The sequence below is a fragment of the Pteropus alecto genome, unplaced genomic scaffold (genome assembly GCF_000325575.1).
Source record: "Pteropus alecto unplaced genomic scaffold, ASM32557v1 scaffold40, whole genome shotgun sequence".
NCBI classification, from domain to species: Eukaryota; Metazoa; Chordata; class Mammalia; order Chiroptera; family Pteropodidae; genus Pteropus; species Pteropus alecto.
In genome coordinates this window covers 21254482-21274848 of record NW_006431919.1, presented here as the reverse complement: position 1 = coordinate 21274848, position 20367 = coordinate 21254482, and the positions used below count along the sequence as shown (strand labels likewise).

Sequence of the window (20367 nt, the reverse complement as noted above, 5' to 3'; positions counted from 1 at the left end):
AATAATGAGATGGATTCCTGGGGTTCAGCTATGCCCAGAGTGTGACTTACTTGATTGACCACCACTTGCAGGATGACTTCAGCTGCAAAACTCATTCTCCTGGGCCTTTCTTTGTCACATTTCTGTCAGTGACTTAAAAGGAATGGAGATGGCATGCCTTTCAAACATGCAGGTGTCACAGCTGAGAGGGGTAATTCATACATTCCATCCCAGAGTCAGAAATAAAAAATAAACTGCTTCGTTAGATTGATGGTTGAAATCAAGTTGAAATGTAAAAGGGATCAGCCAAAATACTACATTTGGATACATACAAGTGATCACGTGACAACAGGATGGGGAGACATGACTTGCCAACAATTACCATAAAAAGACTTGCGGGGAGAATCCCGGTCAGGATGGTGGTGTAGGTGGACACTGTGCTGCCTCCTCTCGTGACCACATTAAAATTACAATTAAACTACAGAACAGCCATCACTGGGAGTTGCCTGAAATGTAGCTGAACAGAAGTCCTATGACTGGGGTCACATGGAAGAGGCCACCTCGAGACTGGTAGGAGGAGTGGAGATGCGGAACGGGCTGGTCCCACACCACATGTAGCAGCTGAAAATCTGGAAGGACGTCTCGGCTGCAGAGGTCCTCTAAGGAGTGAGGGGTCCGGCCCCACACCAGGCTACCTAGCCCAGGGTTCCAGTGCTGGGAAGAGAAGTCCCCACAACTTCTGGCCATGAAAACCAGCTGGGGATGGTGACTGAGTGACATGGAGGGCTGCAGGAGTCGCAGACCTTCCTCTTAAAAGACCCACGCGGACTTACTCACTGACAGACTCACTTGCTCTGAGCTCCAGCATTGGGGCAGCAGCTCTAACGGTGCCAGGGACACAAAGGGAGGGACTGAGCCGTCTGGCTTTAGGGCGAGGGCTGGAAGGATGGCTTACCAGACAGAAGTGCTGGCGAAGGGTGTGGTTCTGGTGTTGGGCCCACCCCCTCCCAGCCGGCGGCCACCGTATTGAATGTCCCTCAACCTGGCTGACACATTCTCCCTGGTGACTCCCTGAGACCCCACCCCTCCCAGTGTGCGGGCCACCCAAGCTACACTGAGACCCAGCCCCAGGGACTCGCCACGAGGGGTGCTGGGGAAGTGGGGGCTCCTCGGAGGAGGATAGCCGAGTAGGCAGCGCTCTGTAATCCTGCGGTGTGGGGAACAGACAAGAAACAGGGTGTGTATTTGGCCTGCAGGAGCAGAGCCTAGCTGGACAGTTTATAATTTTCAAATAACCTGACAGCTCTATGTGCAAGGAACAGTTTACCCAGCAGACAGACGGGCATCGGTGGGCAGGAGTTTTGGAAGGAAAGGTTTTAGTTTAATGCAAGGAGAATCCCTTTCACAAAGTAGGGCAGAACCCTATCCTGGCATCGTGTATTGGGCCACTCATATGGCCTTTGCCTCTCCAACATGTCACAGGAGAAGCGTTCTTTACCAAAACGCTGGTTATCATGACAGCACTGAACACTGAGTTGAGTATATGCGTTTTTTCCATTGCATTCCGTTCCACTGCAGTTATCGTTCCTGTTGTTGATTTTCATATTTTCCCAACTTTGACCACGGGAGACTCTTCAAGTTGGTGTGTGGGTCTTTTTGACAAGCCCTCCCTGGTGATCGACAGCTTCTTTGCTTTTTGGAATGACAGAATTTTCCAGGCTCATCTTATCTATTGACCTACTTCTGACTCAGAATCATCCAATTATCCAAGAAAGCCTGTTTATTTTTATGCTTCTGTGTTTGTTCTTATTTCTAGGACTTTTTGCAAGAAATTCTTCTTCTTAATGATAAAATCATCATACTGCCAATTCAAACGCAGAGGTTCAACTTGGCTGAAAATCTCAGTTCCCAATGAGATCAATATAAAACGTATATAGAGAAATATGACAGAACTAAAGCCAAAAGTTGGCTGTAATTTTAGTCTAAGCACAAAAACAAAAAGAAAAACCAGACCAAAAAACGGTCTCAAGCTTTCTCAACAGTATTGGTGATCGTGGTGGTAGGAGTTAGGTTTGGTTTTTTAAGGCAATTATATGAGTGTTGCAAGATAAAACAAATAAGTATTAAGTTTTAAAAAGCATCATTGGTCATTTTTGGGAAATGCTAGGGAAATTGATTTGTGTAAAGCTTCCCAATCATAAATCTCAAGTTGCTAATGAGAAACTTGACTTCGATTGGAGAAGGTGACATTTTTAGTACTTGGTTTTGTTCTGGATGTGGCACCATTCGCACCCCAGCAAAGCTTCCACTGCGGGTTGATGGGTACGGACGTCACCAACTGCACGTGATGCGAAGCGTTTTCCTGACTCCCTCAAAAGAAATTCTTTTGTCCAAAGTGATACATGTTTTTGGTGTGTGTGTGTGTGTGTGTGTGTGTGTGTGTGTGTGTGTGTGTGTGTGTTTTATTTATTTTTTTTACAAAGCAAAAATCAGGTGGGACTATAGTGTTTTGGATTTTGTTAGACTCACCATTCTGATGATGTCATTTAGTGAAGAGTCTAGATCCACAGGCCACCTCTTACAGAGAACTTCTAGAAGCAATGGGCTTATAGAATTTGCTATGAATTCTTTATAGCTTTCTGTTGGCATAGGCATACAAAACTTATAAATGTGTTCTCTAGAACCTGTTCATTCCCAAGTGTCCACTTCAGCCTTAGGAGCTTGTTTGATGTGTGGCATGTTGTGGTGCCCTGTCCAGATTAGTTGCTCGGGGTGACACATCCATCCCCAGTGTTGGCGCTGGCTGTGACCTTCCTGGGAACTGCCCACTGCCAAGGAGACCCCCCTCCCACGGTCAGCCTGTGGCTAATGACTGGCTGCTGTGGGCATGGAAAAGCCCAGCCCCCTGGCCTCACTGCGGGACAACTCAAAGGGCCACCACTGCTCGCACTCCCTCCCTGTAGGACCAGCCTCGCTGACTGCCATCTTGCAGAAGCTTCTGCCCAGTCCCGGCCCGCCGCTTCCTTGCAGGTGTACTACGGAGCGCCCGGAAGGCTGATACACAGAGCCCTTGGTGGCCAGAGTCTGTTTCCAGGTTTTGTTTGCTTTTGTCCTGTTCTCATCGTAACAATGTCCTAAGCATGTCTTTCGAGGGAGGCAAACTGCTGCTGCCTACTCAGGGGGACACTCAGCCGTAGTCACGCGCCCAAAGGACAGCGGAAGCTTTTTTGACTGAATAATCCTCTGACTTAGTTTGTCTGTGGGTCGTCGACATGTCATCTGTGCCACTTCCGCTAGTGTTGTTTGGAAGCTGTCCCTGCCCTGTCCCCTGGGCTTGGCTGGTCCCAGACGTGGCGCCGACAGCCCTCACACAGCCTGCCACGCTGAGCGGCTGCGGTGCGCGGAGCGAGTCGGCTTTCCGCTGCGACACGCCTGACATTGTCTGGGCGTCTCGTGCTCCGCCCAGCGCAGCTGCCACCAAGCTCGTGAGCACTTGTCCTTCGCGCTTTGTACGTGCGGTGGTTTTCCCACGTTTACCCTTTGTCTGCGTGAGATCGACGCTTGGGGGCAGGTGCTGGCGTAAGTTGCCTGGCCTCGTCACTCCATCTGAGTCGTCTTCCATCAGATGCCAAACTCAGGCTGAAGAAGGTGACGCGGACGGGACAGTCGAGCCTGGGTCGTCCTCGTCTTCCCTGCGCAGGGAGCTCTCCTGCCATCGGACCCGGTGAACCCGCTGACACCCGCCACCCCAAAGTCATCCGTTACGCTGGGGACATACGTCTCTGCAGATATAAAACAGTATTAACAGTGCTGGCGTACTTTTAATAAATATGTCTTTAACTACAAAGTGCGTAACGTGGACTGACCACGGGACTCATGGCTTCAGAAATCAACTTTTCAAAATGTCAGTTGCATGCATTCTTAAGAATGCTTTCCGATAAATTGGGTTGAAAAATCCAAAACATGAAGCGCGTGGTAGGCAATATTGACACAGTCCTTTTTATTTGATTGAAGAATTAAGGTTCTGAAAAATTCATGACAAATATTAATTATTGCAGCCTGGCCCAGAATATTTCAAAAAGTTAATATTTTGAAGCTGGAAAACTATTTCGTCCTCATTAATGAGTTCATTTAATTATGTAGCTGATTATTTTAAAACATTTTTTAATTTCTAGAAAGAATGATTCATTTTGAAATTCTAAAGATTCAGATCTTGCTGAATTTACATCGCTAGGCAGGAAGAGAGGAAGGGGAGGAAAGCAAGAAAAGAATTTTTGAATCATTTCTATTTTATTGGGGAACAGCTAATACCAGAAGATAATCGTAAACCTAATTACACGTGTCCTCTTATGCGACCAGATGGAAAAACGAAGTTCATCGGAAAAAAAAAAAAACCCCCAACACACTAAACAACAACAGAAATCGCTGATGAGAGACATCGCAGCTTTGTGAGGCCGGGCGTCAGGGAAGCGGTCTGCCGCAGACACAGTTCAAAAAGTTGACAGGACAAGTCACATGCAGAGTGTTGGTTTTTCAATGGACTTTATTTTTTACAACAGGTTTAAGTTCACAGCGAGCGATTTCCCGTGGACCCCGCCCCCCGCCCGGCCTCCCCCATCAGCTGGGGTTCACTGTCACCCAGGGTCCATAGCTGACACTCGGGCTTGCTCTGGGTGGTGCACATTCTCTGGTTTGCACAAAGTGTAACGATCCGCGTCCACCAATAGCACGTCCTAATGAGAAGTCCCACTGCCCTGAGAGTCCCCCGTGCTCCTCCTGTCCCCACCCCCGGCGACAACCCCTGCTCTTTTGCTGTCTCCGTACTTCCGCCTTTTCCGGAATGTCGCAGAGCTGGCGTCCTGAGGTGTATACGTGGCCTTTTCAGACTGGCTCCTTTCTCTTGCCAATACGCAGTGCGTACGTGTAGTTTTCAGATGTGATTTCTGCGGTCGGGCTTGTTTGAGGAGCTGTACACAGGGGGGCACCACCATGAAGACGGACGGTGTCAGCTCGCCAGCCCCTGTGCCACCTGGCGGAGGTGCCACTCCGCCCTGCGGTGCCAACTCCTCGCCACTCCAAGGAGCCATCGTCGGGGAAGAGAAACGGCCATCGCCTTATCCCGGCAGAAACGCATCCGTAACGGACAGAACGCCTGCATCCGAAACCGCCCTGCGTTTTCCTCTTCGCGTGACCCACCTGTCCGGTGCCTGCAAGTGCCAGGCGTGCACCGGCCAGAGCAGCGTGCCCCCAGCTGTGAGGATCAAGACAGCATCGATGGGCTGAAGATGTGTCACTTTAAGGCCGAGAACGCCCTGGGGTCCGTGCTGGGGGAAGCGTAGTGAAATGGGTGTGAAAACCACAAGAGCTGGACTCCTGTCGCTGACCCCTCCAAGGCCCGCAGCAAGGGCATGGGCAGGTGACACCCGAGATGCCGGTCTTGCGGGGAGAATCTTCCTGTTGACCTCATCTGGAGCAGCGAGAGGCCACGACTTCCTGCTAAGGCCCCATGCGGGGGCTGAGGCCACCACGCCCGGCAGAGCGGCTGGTCTCGAGCCGGGCCCTTGGCTTGTCCCAGAAGGAGTGGATTACGAACCCTCAGCAATCAAGACCTTCCAGCCACAGCGGCTGCTTTATTGGACACGCGGTCAAGGGGGATTCAGCGGCTGCAGGTCTTTTTCTCACTTGAGGGAAATTTTAATTCCATCGTCCACAAATTTATGAGTCACTTCTGATGACAATAATTAGGACAAAGAGAAGAGGGCTGAGAAGACTTGGCGGTTTTTTTAATAAGGCCCGGGGTGGGGGGCAGGGTTTGGGAGCAAGGGATCTGAGGGTTTGGAACCTGTGTCCTGTGACTTTGGGGGTGAGGCTGCGGGAGCTTGACGGGAGGAGGGCGCAGGCAGAATGACCCCTACATCTGTCTCCAGGTTCCCTGCGAGTTCCGGTAATGAGAAGGGAGTTCGTTTTTGCGTATGGTATGAGGTGGGGGCCAGTTTTGTTTTTCGTTTTCTGTTTTTTTGCACATGGACGTCCGTTTTTCCTAGTGCCATTTGTGGAAAAGATGGTCTTTTCTCCACAGAATTGCCTTTCATCAAAAACCAGTTGATACGTATGTGAGCAATTTCTGGGCTCTGTGTCATCGATCGATGTGTTCATCCTTTATCCAGTAGCACTCTTTATTAATTACTGTAGATTTATAGTTACTATTGATATCATATAGTGAAGATTGTCCAATCGCGTTCTTCTTTTTCAAAATTGTTTTGGCTATTCTAATTCCTTTGCTTTTCCCTATAAATTTTAAAGTCAACTTGCCAATTTTTAAAAAGTCCTAACTGCAGTGTTAATTGGGATTTTTAAAAAGTCCTAACTGCAGTGTTAATTGGGATTTCATTCCATCTATAGATCAGTGTGGGGAGAATGGACATTTTTATTATGTCGTCTTCCGATACGTTCCTATGATAGGACTGTTTTCTTGGGCCTTAGGTTGCTTTGGTCAGTGTCTTATAGTTTTTAACACACAAATCTTGCATATGGTTTTTGAATTTATATCTCGTTTATGTTTTAATTGCTATTTTAAGTGGTATTGACTTTTTAATTTCAATTTCCAATTGTTCGGCGCTCGTGTTTAGAAATATAATTAGCTTTCGTATTTCGATCCTGTGTCCTGTGATCTTACCAGCTGCAGTTCTGAGAGTTCTTATTTTGACTCGAGAATTTTTTTTATAGACAATCATATCGTCTGAGAATAGGGAGAAGGGAGCTTTTTTTCCCCTTTTTAATCTTTATGCCTTTTATGCCTCTTCCTTGCATTACTGCACTGGCTTGCGCTTCCAGAATAAAAATGGTCAGGAAGACACCTTTGCTTTGTTCCTGATCTCAGGGCAAAAGCATTCACTCTTTCATCTTAAATAAGATGTTAGTTGTAGTGTTTTAAAGATGTTCTGTATCGAGTTTACAAAGTTCCTTTTTTTCCTACTTTGCTGAGAGGTTTTTCTTTTTAATCACTATTGGATATTGAATTTTGTCCAATGCTTTTTCTGAATCTATTAAGATGATCGTATTTTTTCCTTATTCTGTTAATATGATAAATTACTCCAACTCATATTTTAACGAGCCTTGCATTTATATGATAAACCCCACTGGATCGGGATAAGGTGTGATTTTCATATTTTGCCCAATTTGATATTCTAATATTTTATTGAGGATCTTTGCACCTGTGTTTGTGAGGGATATGGCTCTTTATGTGTCTTTTTCTGATTTGGTGTCATGGCAATGCTTTAGAATGGTTTTTATTTCTTCTTCACCTGCTGGGTAGAATTCACCAGTGAGCCGATGTGCTTAGGGTTTCTTTGTTGGAAGGCTTTAATCATGTATTCAGATATTTAATAGCTGTAGGACTACTCAGATTATCTATTCCTTCTTGAGTGGATTTTGGAAGGATGTTTTATAAGGAATTTTTCCATGTCATCTAAATTATTGAATTTTTTTAGCATAAAGATGTTTAAAATGTTCTCTACTTTTCATGTCAGTTGGATTTGTAGAGGTGTCCCGTGACGTTGGTGATATTGGTAATCTGTGACTTCTCATTTACTCTTGATAAGTCTGGCTAGAAGTTCATTGACCTTTTAAAAGAACCAGCTTTTATTTTCACTGGTTTTCTCTATTACTTTTCTATTTTCATTTTATTAATTTCTGCTGTTTTTCTTTACTATCTCCGTCTACCTACATGTTTTTGGTTTAATTAACTGTTATAGATTCTTACGGTAGAAGCTTAGATTCTAATATAAACATTTAAATGCTGTAAATTTCCCCCTAATACTTCTGTATCCCATAAATTTTGATATGTCGTGTTTTCATTTTTATTAAACTGAAAATGCTTTCTAATTTTCCATGCGACTTCCTCATTGACTCACAGTTATTTTCAGGTATATTGCTTAATTTCCAAATATTTGGGGGGAGTTCCACCATCTTTCTGTTTTTAATTTCAAGTTTAAACCTGTCAGGGCCATATAACATACATTTTCTAATTTCAATCATTTGAAACCTGCTTAGGTTTGGTTTTCGGCTCAGACTCTCAGTTAAGTTCCTGTGCACCTGAAGAGAACGTTCGCTATTGATGGATAGAGTCACCTAGGTCAAGGTGCCTGATGGCGGAATTCACGTCTTGTCTCTCCTTTCTGATTTTCTTTGTCTCATTTTTTTTTTTTTTTTTTTTGAGAAAGGGGTATTGAAGTCCCCATGTATAATAGTAGGTTTTTCTGTTTTTCCTTTTGGTTTTATCACCTTTGTATTTTGAAGTCTGTTTCGTACACATTCAGGATTGTTACGTCTTAGTGAATAGGTCGCTTCATCATTACCTCGTGTCCTTTGTCACTGGTTTTATCCCTTTCTAGAACATCTGCCGTATCTGATGTTAACATAACCTCTCCAGATTTATTTTATTTGGTCTTTCCATAAATATTTGTTCCATTCTCTTACTTTTAAGCTATTTATGTCTTCATATTCAAAGCAGGATTTTTTTAGCTACCGTATATTGGGTCCAACTTTTATCGGGATGCATAGACTTTACATTTCAATGTAGCTACTGATAGGAAGGGATTAAAATCCACCGTCTCGCTAATCGTTTTCTGTTTATTCTCTCACCGCTTTTCTCCTTTTCTGTTGTTTTTGCCTACCTGCTTCTTGAATTAATATTTTTATATTGACGTGTTTTCCACTCTTACCTTATTTTTATCTCTTTTCAAATTTCTTTAGTGATTGCTCTGGAGTTTAAAATATACATCGCTAATTACAATTTAGTGATGTATATTTTCTTGAAATAGACCGCATGTGTAAGAACTTCATCACAGTAGACACCCATCTCTCCCTCCCACCGTTTGCGCTCTGGTGGCCCTTTATTTTATTCTTACCTACAGTAAACTACTACTGTTTTTGCCCTAAACAATTATCCCAGGTGTGCCCCTCACTCCAGACCCGGTCCAGGTGGCCTGACCTGACGCCTGAGGCTTCCCAGGGCAGAGGCAGACAGAACGTTCTGTCTAGTGTGTTTATTGCTCCAGAGAATGACTTGCCTGTTTCAGTTATATGTTTCTGCCTTAGATTGTAACCTCCTTGAAGGCAAGCCACCTGGCAGGTATATAATTGGGCTCAATGTCTATTCAACAAAAGAAAGAAAGAAAGAGTGGAAAAATTTTTTAAATGGTGGCCTTTATGACAGACAAACAGAATTTGAGCCTCTAAATGAATAAGCAACGATACATATGGGAGGAGGGTGACTTTTTTTTTATATATAAAGGATAGTTGGGCTTGAAACACAGTAGTATGTAATGGGGGAGGCGGATTTCTAAATGAAACTGTGTCTGACCCCAAATACTGGGCAATCAAAAAAGCAGTCAGAGGCTTTTGTTTGCTCTGCGTCTTGGGACTGTGGGGAAGGCTCACCCTTCAGTGAGGTGATCCCGTCCACCTTTCTGCCTATGCCTTAAAGAATTCCGCAACAGAAAATGAGAAATAGCCCATTCTTTTTCTTCAAAACGCCACTATTGGCTTCCAAAAGCATTCCTCACACATCGGCGTTGTCAGCGCCGTGATTGCCTGTGAACCTGAACGCAGCTCAGAGTCTCTCTCCCTCTCCCTCTCCCCCTCCCGCTCCGGTGCCGCCCGCTGCTCGCTTTGCTGTCTGGACGATGCTGCGACAGTGCCCACCGCGCCCCCGCAGAACGTGCAGGCGGAAGCTGTGAACTCGACGGCCATCCGGTTCCTGTGGAACCCCCCGCCCCAGCAGTTTATCAACGGCATCAACCAGGGGTACAAGGTATGTCCGTCACGGTCCTGTATCACGGTCCCGTGGGCGGTGAGGAGGCCGCCCGGCCCTCGCTGCATCAAGTCGCAGAGCATGTTGACCACGCGGGGTCCCCTGAGGTCAGCAAGGGCCAATCACCAGCTACACTGGCTGAGAAACTCACATCATTAGTTTTCAAGAGGATGGTTCACACGTAACAGCAATTTCTCATGGGAAAGGCCATTCGTTGTAAATTCACCCGTGGGACACCTGTCTCGGGTGATCGTAATCGGCGTTTGCACAAACCACTCCTTCCTGGAATGGAGCCCCTCTAGGAAGCCAGCGCGGGGTGCAGTGGAGTGACCCTCCCAACAACTAAGTCACATCATCCCCCCCTGCCCCCCGCCATCAGGGGTCCTGCTGGTAGACCCGAGACCCAGTTGACTCCAGGCACCGCCCTGGGCTGGAGTAGAGACACACAGACACACCGCCACCACCACCTTCCGTTTGTCCTTCGTGCATGTTGGGGTGCAGTTTCCCAAAGCGCAGTCTATCTCACCTTTTAGATCAGCCGCTCCTGGTTGGACCTGGAGCCCTCTGCCTCTAGCAGAGCTGCCAGGTAAACTCAGCCCAGCTCCTCGGAGAAGGGGCCCGTGCAGTTTGCCCGACGGCTCTCTGACTTCAGATTCATAGAGCAGGGTTTCCTCAGACACACAGTCCATTTATTTTTCCATTCGGATTCAATTTACGAAAGCACTTGTTTTGTTTGCTAGAAAGGCAAACGTAGCTAAAAATTGCCCTGCCTTTCCCTTCCCCCCAGAGGTATCTACAGTCAGAAACCTTTTTGAAAGAAAGTCATATTGATCAACCAAGGCAATTTCGCCTTCTCAACTCCTGTCAAGTCTTATCGGCAAGACTGGAGCGTCCATTCGATGGCGTGGTTGTCGGTTTGAGCCATATGAATGTGTTTTGTGCCCCTCAGCATGTCAGCTCTGTGCCTTAATTAACCTGGAGATGCCCTGTGCCAGGCTTCCACGTCACACTCACCTGCGATGTCGCCAAAACGTTAGAACGACTTCTCCTGGAATATGAATTTATTACTACAGAGTCGTAAAATAAAAAATAAGGGATTGTAAGCTGACAAGGTCCTTGCAATCTGTGAGGTCAACCAAGGGTCGCCTCGCCTAAAAAATATAAAAAATAAATAAAAAATAAGTTGTAATCAATCTCCTAAAATCCTTTTCAGAAAACTAGTGTGATGTAAATGATAAACAATTGCGATCGTTCCCACCGAGTGAGGGACTTCTTTTTTGAGTCAGAGTAGGTGCCTATCTAGAAAAAATATCTCTATTTATGTTTCATTGTACCAATGCAGTCAAATAGCAGATGATGTCTTTTTTCTTTACTGTTAAAAAATAAATACGCTCTGTATCATAAGTGAAGGGCAGCCGAAGGTTGAGGAATGGCTGTCACAGCATGAGTTAGACGGGATACTTTACTTACATGCACGTGTATAAAATATACATAAATGTGCATATTTGTATTCAATAATCCATGAGGTATCTTTTAAACTCAGTGTTTCTCGGTAAGGTTATAAATGTAGGATTTGTGGAGTTTCTTAATTATGACTTTGCTTTCTTCGAAGACAGAAAATAAATTTTTCTTCAGTTGCAAAGTAAAATTCTGATGCAGACTTGAGAGTGAAGACATGCACGAAAAATGGCCTCTTTCCCCCTGCTCCATCCAGCTTCTAGCGTGGCCGGCCGATGTCCCTGAGGCTGTCACCATCGTCACCATCGCTCCAGATTTCCATGGGGTCCACCACGGGTACATAACCAACCTGAAGAAGTTCACGGCTTACTTCACGTCAGTGCTGTGTTTCACCACTCCGGGGGACGGACCCCCGAGCATGCCTCAGCTCATACAGACGCACGAAGACAGTGAGTAACCCTTGGCCGTGTAGCTTATCAACAGCCATACGTCGGTCGTCAAAGAGGTCTAGGCCACCGCCCTGTCCAGCACCGGGCGATAGCGCAGACAGGCCCTTAGGACGCTCCGTCGTCTCAGAATGTTTGTGGTCCACTCGACTTGGGGGGACAGGACACTAACGAGAGCTGGTAGCGTTGGGCGGAGGGGGACCACGGAACGGGGAGGGAGTCTGGCTCCCAGAGTCGTGGAGCGCCAGCCCAGCCCCAGCGTGTGTCGGCCCTCGGTCTCGCTGGACTTCTCTTGCCCAGGTTTCAACTTCCAACCCCCTCACTCCCTTCCCGAGGACCCCCAGACCCCCGCCCGAGCGTCCTGACCCCCCCAGGGGCTTTCACCTGAGCCTGGCCCCCTGACCGTCCACCTCCATCTGCTCAGTCCAAATCAGCTGCTCTGCCCTCAGCCAACTGACGCTTCTAGAAAATATCATGTAATGACATGACTCTGAGAAAACGAGGCAGATGTGCACAAGATTTATCCATAGGGAGGTTGACAGCAATATTAGTAACTGAAAAAAATGAAAATCATTCAAATGTTCCAAAGGGGGTTAACTGAGGACATTGTGGAATGATAATATAATAAGTATTTTGTAAAAGTACTTTTCGAAGAAAAAAAAGAACAGTCTGCAGCCGGGTTGGGGACCCCTGCTCTAAGTTGTTGGGGTTTTGGGGTGTATAGTTGTCTGTAAACTTCCTTATGGTCTTCATGGCTGCGGGGTATGGGTTGTGTTCCCTGTTTGAATCCTGATTGGTGATCCGTTTTTTCTGGGGTGCTTGTTTATTTTGTCATTTTTCCTAGAGACTTATCAACTTTATTGATTTTTTTTTTTTGAAGAACCAGCATTATGTCTCGTTGATTTTTTTCTCTATTGTTTTCCCATTTTTAATTCCATTGATTTCTGCTCTTAATATTTACTTTCTCCTGCTTGCTGTGGGTTTATTTTTCTTTTCTTTATTTAATTTCTTGAAATAGCACTTAGGTTATTGACCTGAGGCCTGGCTTCATCGCTAGTGTAAGCATTTCGGGCTATAAATGTTCCTCTCCACACAGCTTTAGCCCCATCACACATATTTCGATATGGTGTCTTTCGTTTTCATTCAATTTTATGAATTTCTACTTTCGTTCAGACTTCCTTTTTGACCCATGGGTCATTTAGAAGTGCGCCATCAAAGTTCCATGTATTGTAGATTTCCTATTGTCTTTCTGCTGCTGACTTCTAGTTCGACTGCATTATTGGTCAGAGAACACATCTGGTATAATTTCGATTCTTTTAAATGGGTTGAGCTTTGTTCTGTGGCCAAGCATATGATCAGTCTTGACAAATGTTTCATGAGAGCTTAAAACAATAATGTGTATTCTGCTGTGGAATCTGCTTTTCAATCATAAACTTTATACCCCTCATCAGCGTTTAGAATTAAAGGAGAAAGTTCATCAAGTTTAGCCTTTTCTTTAGGAAAAAAAACAATTATGGCTATTTCATCAAGTCCTGTGCCTGTTGTGCCTGTCATAATTACAGTTGATCGATTGGTTGATTCACTTACCCGTCCATCCCACGTCCAGACGTGTGTCTCTACTTACGTTCAGATGCTTATGCAGTCCCTGTCATGTGGGCGGTAGCCAGCTGGGTGCTGATGGGGTCGCAGAGATAAGCAAGTACGTACAGCCTCTGCCTTTAAAGCCCCGACCTCATCAGACGTGCGGGGGCGTGACCGAGGCCAGTGCCACTGAGGAAGCATGTCCCCAGAAGCGGCTGTTGGTAGCCCGGGGAAGGGCGACCAAAAACGCCTGGGGAAGGAGGTAAGTCTTGTGGAGATGAGATGGAATTCAACCCTGATCGATGAGCTTTTCACGCAGAAAATGGATGAGGACGTCCGGGCAGGAGAAGCAGGACCCATGAAGCAAAGAGAGCAGAAGAGCGTGTGAGGAAGTAGGAGGGGCTTAGCACGGCCGCGGTGTCGTAATGAGGGGAAGCAGCCTAGAAGGACGCGCCGCGGGCTGGCCCCGGGGGCCTCAGCCGCTCAGTTAAGGCTGCTGGATAGACGGTCAGGGCCCGAGACCACAGGATTCCCACTCAGGTGTCGTCTGAGTACGCCTGCGGTTTAGAAGCTGCGTCCGGGGTTTGTGACGGTGGACAGGGATGAAGGTGAAGGATCTGGGCGGGAGGCAGGACATTAGAGCGCTCACGTCCAGGCGGGGAGACGGCACTGGGGGGCGCTAGAGAGCTATCGCGGACACCGGGTCGGCTGAGATCCAGGAGGGGGCGCGGGGTTCTCCTGGGGGACTTGGCATGCTTTGGCTGTGGCACTGGGTAGGTGGCGATGCCAGTAAGCAGACGGTGTCGAGTGTCAGGGAGGCCACCAGGTCAGCTGGGACCCCACCACGTGCAGAGCCTGTGGGACTCGGCGCACGTGCTCGGTGGCAGCAGAGTCCGGAGAAGGCTTTCAGGAGGCCTGGCAATTAGTGATTTGGATCTTATCTTCCAAGAAACCTGTATTCCCAGGTTGGGAATACAGCTGAGTACGTGGCCGAACCACACGTGGAAATCCCTGACATCGGTTCTGCCTCAGAGTGTCCGGGGTGTGAGCACTGTGGCCGCTGAAGCCACCCACGTGGATGAAGTCACTCTGGGAGTCAGGAGGGTGGCCCGTATGGGGGCTCGAGAGAAGGGACCCCTGGCTGGGCCGTGGCCGGCTGGGCTGGGGAGGGGCTTCGTCTTCGGGCCTAGGAGTGCGTGAGGCCAGCGGAGGGCTGGCTCCTTGGAAGGGGACAGGAGTCGCTTGGGGGAAGGGCGCTCTCTCCACTCATCCGCAGGAAGAGGGAACCCCATCCCTTCGCGTTCCGGGGGGGCGGGGGTGAGAGAGGGATTCCTGGGGCAGGAGCCTGAGCGCTCGAACCGACACTGGACTCAGAGCTGGCAAGGAGTTCCGGAACCCTCCATCAGGCGTCCCCCTTCTGGCCCCTACAGCAGGGCGCTTTCCCCTGTTTAATTTATTGCGACCAGAGGTAAGGGCAGCCTCACAGCCGGGTCCCCTGACGTCCTTCAGAGGACATGCATTTAAAATTAAAAGTGGCAAGAGAAGAGACTTTTTCAAATAAAAAAGAGAAGAACCTGCTGGGTCCTCCTCTGGAAACCCCGTCAGACAGACAGACAGACGAGGCTCGGGGGACGCGTGTGGCCCCGTGCCGGGAACCGGACACCGCGGAGGCGCAGCCCCCACCAGCGAGGAGAGAGAGACCCGGGGGGTCTTCCTCGAGACCTGGGGGGACTGGCAGTGCTGTCGTCTGTTTAGAATCTCCCCACGGAGCCACCGTTTTGTGGTAGGTGGGGAACCCGTCTGCCCGACTGAGGAAGACAGAGCATCCTGGAAAATGTGGGGTGTCACCGAGGGTGGAGGCGGGGCTGCCATCGGCCCGGGGGTGGCCGTGGGGAGGAAGCCTGGAGAAGCAGCCCCATCGCTGCCCAGTGAGGTCCCACCCAGGGCTCCCCCAGGGCTCCCCCAGGGCGCCAGCAACGTAAGAACGTGGGGTGGCGGGTGGCAGGGGTTGGGGTGCAGGAAAGAGGAAACAGAATATAAATCCAAGCCGAGGCGTGACCAGCCGGTTCCAGCAGCGCTGGGGGACTGCATATTCGGACGGGAGACACAGAATCCATAAAAGGAGCCAAAAGCTTCCCTTGCCGCTCAGTCGATGGATGTGTCAGAACGTCTTTCTGGAAACCCAAGACGGGGGGACGAGGCGGTCTCCACGGCTATCCCGCGTCACCCTCCTCCGCCCGCAGGGAGTGGCATTGGTCGGGCTGAGCGCACATAAACGTCTTCGGGAGGGTGGGGTGGCGGGTGGCAGGGGTTGGGGTGCAGGAAAGAGGAAACAGAATATAAATCCAAGCCGAGGCGTGACCAGCCGGTTCCAGCAGCGCTGGGGGACTGCATATTCGGACGGGAGACACAGAATCCATAAAAGGAGCCAAAAGCTTCCCTTGCCGCTCAGTCGATGGATGTGTCAGAACGTCTTTCTGGAAACCCAAGACGGGGGGACGAGGCGGTCTCCACGGCTATCCCGCGTCACCCTCCTCCGCCCGCAGGGAGGGGCATTGGTCGGGCTGAGCGCACATAAACGTCTTCGGGAGGTTTTACCCGATGAGTGCGTCTGCTGAGGCTACTACCACTTTTAAAAAGTGCACGTTGCATTCAGAGGCTTTGTCCATGTGCCAGCTGAGTGCGAGGTGCTGGAGTCCCCGAAATCTGCCATCCCTGAGAGCAGGGTGGGGTGAGGCTCATCTGCGGGAACCCTCGAGCTCTGGACTTCATGCTCTCCCATTTTAAGGTTTAAAAACTGCGTTTTGTTATCTTTAAAATGACCTCACGTGGCAGTTTGCAGAGGTCCCGGGGGGTCAGGGCACAGCGTTTGCAGTGGGGGCCGGTGAGCCCGCTGCCGGGCACGCGTGCCTAACCGTGTGGGAAGAAAGCGTCTCCCTCCCCCTCATCCCGATCCTCCCTCCCCGACTGTCCCCGCATGTCCCCGAGCTGGGCCCTGAGCGCCGTGGGCATGGGACACGCAGCGGCAAGCGGAGCAGGCCGAGCAGAGCGGCCGACGGGTGGAGGAAGGACGGCCGAGTGAGCTGGCGGGCGCCGCGCCAGGCCTGGGGACCCGGGAGCCGTCACACCCCCGTCACCATGCGGGCTGCCCCCGCGGGGGTCAGGTGCCGGAGCAGCCAGGGGCCCTGAACCAGGAAGGCTGGACCGTGAGGTGGGGTCAGAACCCCCTGGACGGCCCTGCCGTCCCCACGGCCGACCCACTGTCTGCCCCGTGGTCCCTCTGGGACAAGCGGGAGGTCCTCGTGCTGGGCGGAGCTCTGTGCTTTGTGGCCGTGCAGGCTCAGAGCAGGTCTGCGATGTCCTGCTGGCTCAGGGGTCCCCGGTCTGGGCCTAGTCAGCCCTGTTTTGGCCACTCAGGCGTTTTCTGAGCTGCTTTTCAAAGTGACAATAAGCTCCTGTCAGAAGGGACTTTGTATTCAGGTGACGTGATAACTGACCCCTAATACTAATCACAGCGGCCAGCGTCGGTCACCATTTCCGTGGTGCCGGGGGCGTGCGAACCGCTTTCATGCCTTACTAAATTTTATTCACAGTGAGCTTGCAGACTGAGCCATTTTTACTTCCCCGTTTCACAGATGAGCAAACTAAGTCTAGGGCTTCGAGAGTTCAGTAGTTGCACAGCCAGCAAGCAGTAGCGCCGGCTTCAAACCCGGCTGGCCGGCTGCAGCGTGAAACCACGGTCTGCACTGCCCTCCAGTGCTAGGGGAACGGCAAAGGGACCCCCGGAACACTTATGCTGGAACTTTCTCAAGTCCCATCCTGCCCCCATGGAAGCCCCGGGAGAGCAAGTGGGTGCTTGCAGCCGGGAATTCTAAATCGGGCATCGCCCCTGGCCAGGTGTGGGCCGGCCCTGCCTCTGGCCACGCCCCTCGTCCTGGCTTCACAAGTACCCACGGCCTCACACAGGCCCGACGCGTGGCTGCAGGGCGTGTCCGGGGCGCTGGTGCAAGTGATGGCCGTTGGGCATCCAGTCCGGTTCCTCTGATCAGGAGCGGGGTGTGAGTTCCCTGCAGCCAGCCTCCGGCTCTGTGTGGCAGGGATGCAGCTGAGTAAGACGATTTGCCTGGCCACAGCCAGGACGCCTTTCACACCCCGAGTTCCCTCCGGGTGTTTGCGGTCGGTCCCTGAGGCATTCTGGCCTGGCCGACACCTCCCTTTATAGCTAGAACTTTCCACCCCCAGATCTGACCGAAAGAGAATGGGCTGTTGCATTCACAGATGACTTTATTTTTAATTGCTAGAACCAGGAGCTGTGGGACATCTGAGTTTCACAGAGATTCTGGACACTTCTCTCAAGGTCAGCTGGCAGGAGCCCCTGGAGAAAAACGGCATCATTACGGGTAAGTGTCCCTGTGCTCCGAAAAGAAAAACCACATTCGCCCCGACACAGCGTGGACGTGTGCCTGCGGCTTCTGTAGGGCGGCGGGCCACGTGGCAGAGGGCAGGGCCTCCGTCCCCACACCCCGGACCGGGCCACCGGGAACGCAGCCCCCTTCGGCGGCACTTCCCCACGTGGGCTGCGGCCTCCGACTTTGGAGACTTACTCTCCTTCCGTGACCCTGACAAACCTCTCCAGCCTCTGATCAGTGAGAGCCAGTGACGTCATGGCGCATTCTCACAGCGGCACGGTGAAGTAAATGGTGACATCCTGCCCGACTCACACGTGACGAAGCTGGGCCCAGAGAGGGAGGCGACCTTGCCTTCATCCAGCCAACGTGCACTAAGCGCCTACTGTGTGCAGGCACTTTGCTGAAATGCTACGGGTCGGGCAGTTATGACACTCAGCCCTGTCCCTTGATGGGGGCGCGTGACGAGGGCAGGATGCAGTCTGGGTCTCCTGCCTCCCAGCGCCGTGCTCCTTGCCCTCCCGCAGTGCCTTGGGGGACCAGTGGGTGATGAGGGGCAGTGGAGGCCGGGCCGAGGGTGCTCGGGACAGGCCGAGAGCCAGGGCCGTAGCAGCCGAGACCTCCTGTGGCTCTGGGGCTCTGGGGAACACGGCCTTCTGCACCGTTCTTAATTATTTCATTTCATAGAAGAGCTTTCTGAGAGACCTTCCAGGTTAAAGCTTAATTTAAATCTTGATTTGCAAAAAAAGAGAAAAAGCCCCCTAGGGCTGAGGGAACCTCCGGGGCTTCGTCTCGGTGACATGGGAGGGGAGGGCCTGTGTCCCACCACACAGTGGCCCTGGAGCCTCAGGCTACCCCATGCCCTCGCTTCGTCACCTGTGGGTATCCGACACCCCTCACGGGCTGCGGTCACGTTTGCCGAGGCTGGAGCAGCTCGGCCACCCGTGGGCATCTCCTCCGCTTGGTAAGCATCACGTTCACTGCTCTGGGGCCCGGCCACGTGTCCTGGACGCACACCTGTGGCAGGCACTGTCCCCGGAGCACCTAGGACGGCCCTCGTCACGGCAGGGACCCGACCCAGCGCTCCCGCAGTCCACCCTGGGCTCCAGGGGGCCCAGCACCTAGCAGGGCCTTCCCGCCCTGCCGGCGAGTCCCCCGGGACCTGAGCTGAGTGGCCCCCCGTCCGTGGTTGTGTGGCCCACCAGCCCGCAGAAGCCTGCGTCGTCCCTCGTGTGCCCAGTGGTCCCTGAGGCCTGTCGAGCAGCCAGGACACAGAGGAACGTGGCAAAGGGTGCTGCTGGAGACCTGGAGCGCGGTGGCCCCACTGCCTGGCCGCAGGGCTCCGGCCCCCTCCCTCCTCGCCGGACACAGCGCGCGCAGGAGACGCTGGGCATGTCCACGAGCAGGCCCCACATGGGCGCGTCTCAGCCCATCGAGGCCTCGGGCGGCAGAGTCCCAGGGTCAGTGGCCGAGGCCTTTCCCTGCATCGTAACTGTGCCGGAGGTGGCCTTGGATTTGTCTCCCCCCACGCCCCGGTGCACACATCCCCTCCTCCGGGGCCAGGACCCCTGGTGGGCCATGTGACCGGAAGGACTGCCTTGCCCTCGGAGCTGGCCTGTCCGTCCGGAACACACACGTGTCACTCTCGTCCGGAATCTTGAAGGAAGCCCACGGAGCGATCACGGGCGGAGCCACCTCCCACGGCCGAGCGGTGGGTGCCGGTCGTCGACTTACGACCTGTGCTCTCACCAGCAACGAGGCTTAACGAACTCACTTCCGCGTGTCACTCAGACAAACAGCGACAAGCGACAGGCTGCGTTGGTTGTGGGCTTGCGTCTGAAGCTCTGGCTTTCAGAGCCCGCGTCAGGCCGGATCCGGAGCCGGCAGACGCCCCACGTCTTCCCCCCAGAGGCCGCCGGGCCCCATCTCACGTCGTCTGGCCTCTGACAGCCACTGTGAATGTGCCCGAGCCCGTGAGGTTGGGACGGCCGCCCGCACTCTCTGGGAAAGGCCACCTAGGGGTGAGACCCGACGGCTTTTCCTCCGTCTCACGGGGCGTCTCTCCCACCGCCCCCCCAGTGACCCCGGCCCTCGGCGACGCTGTCCCTGGCACTGGGCTCTCCGCCCCTGCAGACAGGTCAGCGCCCCGCAGATGGAACTGGTTTGGCGGCCGGCAGCACCGAGCAGGCCGAGGCCGGCCTTGGCGAAGGTCACGGCCTTTGGGAGCACGGCCGAGGGGAGCCGTGTTTGTCAGCGCAGCCGGCCTCCGAGGCGCCACCAGGAAACGCGACCCATGGCAAGAACTGATAACCTGGGCCTTGCTGGCCCTTTGTGAGATCTAGCCATGGCAGGCACCCACGTGATATGTGTTGCTTGTGTCGCCAGCAGTCCATATTGATTGGATGTGCCCCAGGTGCTGAACACGATGCCCCCCGACTCATCGTGATGCCAGCACCTTCGCCGCTGCCGCCGCAGACCCTGATTGATGAGGGCCGGGATGCGGACGGAGAGTTCGTGATTGGATGCGCTGCTTTCTCCTAGAGAGTTTACTTCAGACCAACAGAAAATTATTTCTGAAGCTCTCTCGGTCATTCGTCTCAGTTAGGCAGCCGTGGAGCAGGCCGGGAGCCGGTGGGGGCGGCCCTCCCCTCGCCCCTGCGTGCTGGCGCCAGAGGGGGACACC

The 20367-nt window shown here is 51.7% G+C and overlaps 1 protein-coding gene across 1 annotated transcript in view; it reads left to right on the top strand.

Moving 5' to 3' along the window:
• Nucleotides 1-20367, top strand: part of SDK1 (sidekick cell adhesion molecule 1) — a 398446-nt gene that overhangs the window by 253304 nt on the left and 124775 nt on the right. Inside the window, exons 22-25 of the mRNA XM_025043174.1 lie at nt 9678-9793; nt 11508-11700; nt 17580-17678; nt 20098-20194. Of these exons, the coding sequence (XP_024898942.1) occupies nt 9678-9793; nt 11508-11700; nt 17580-17678; nt 20098-20194 (505 nt within the window). The remainder of the gene's footprint in view (nt 1-9677; nt 9794-11507; nt 11701-17579; nt 17679-20097; nt 20195-20367) is intronic.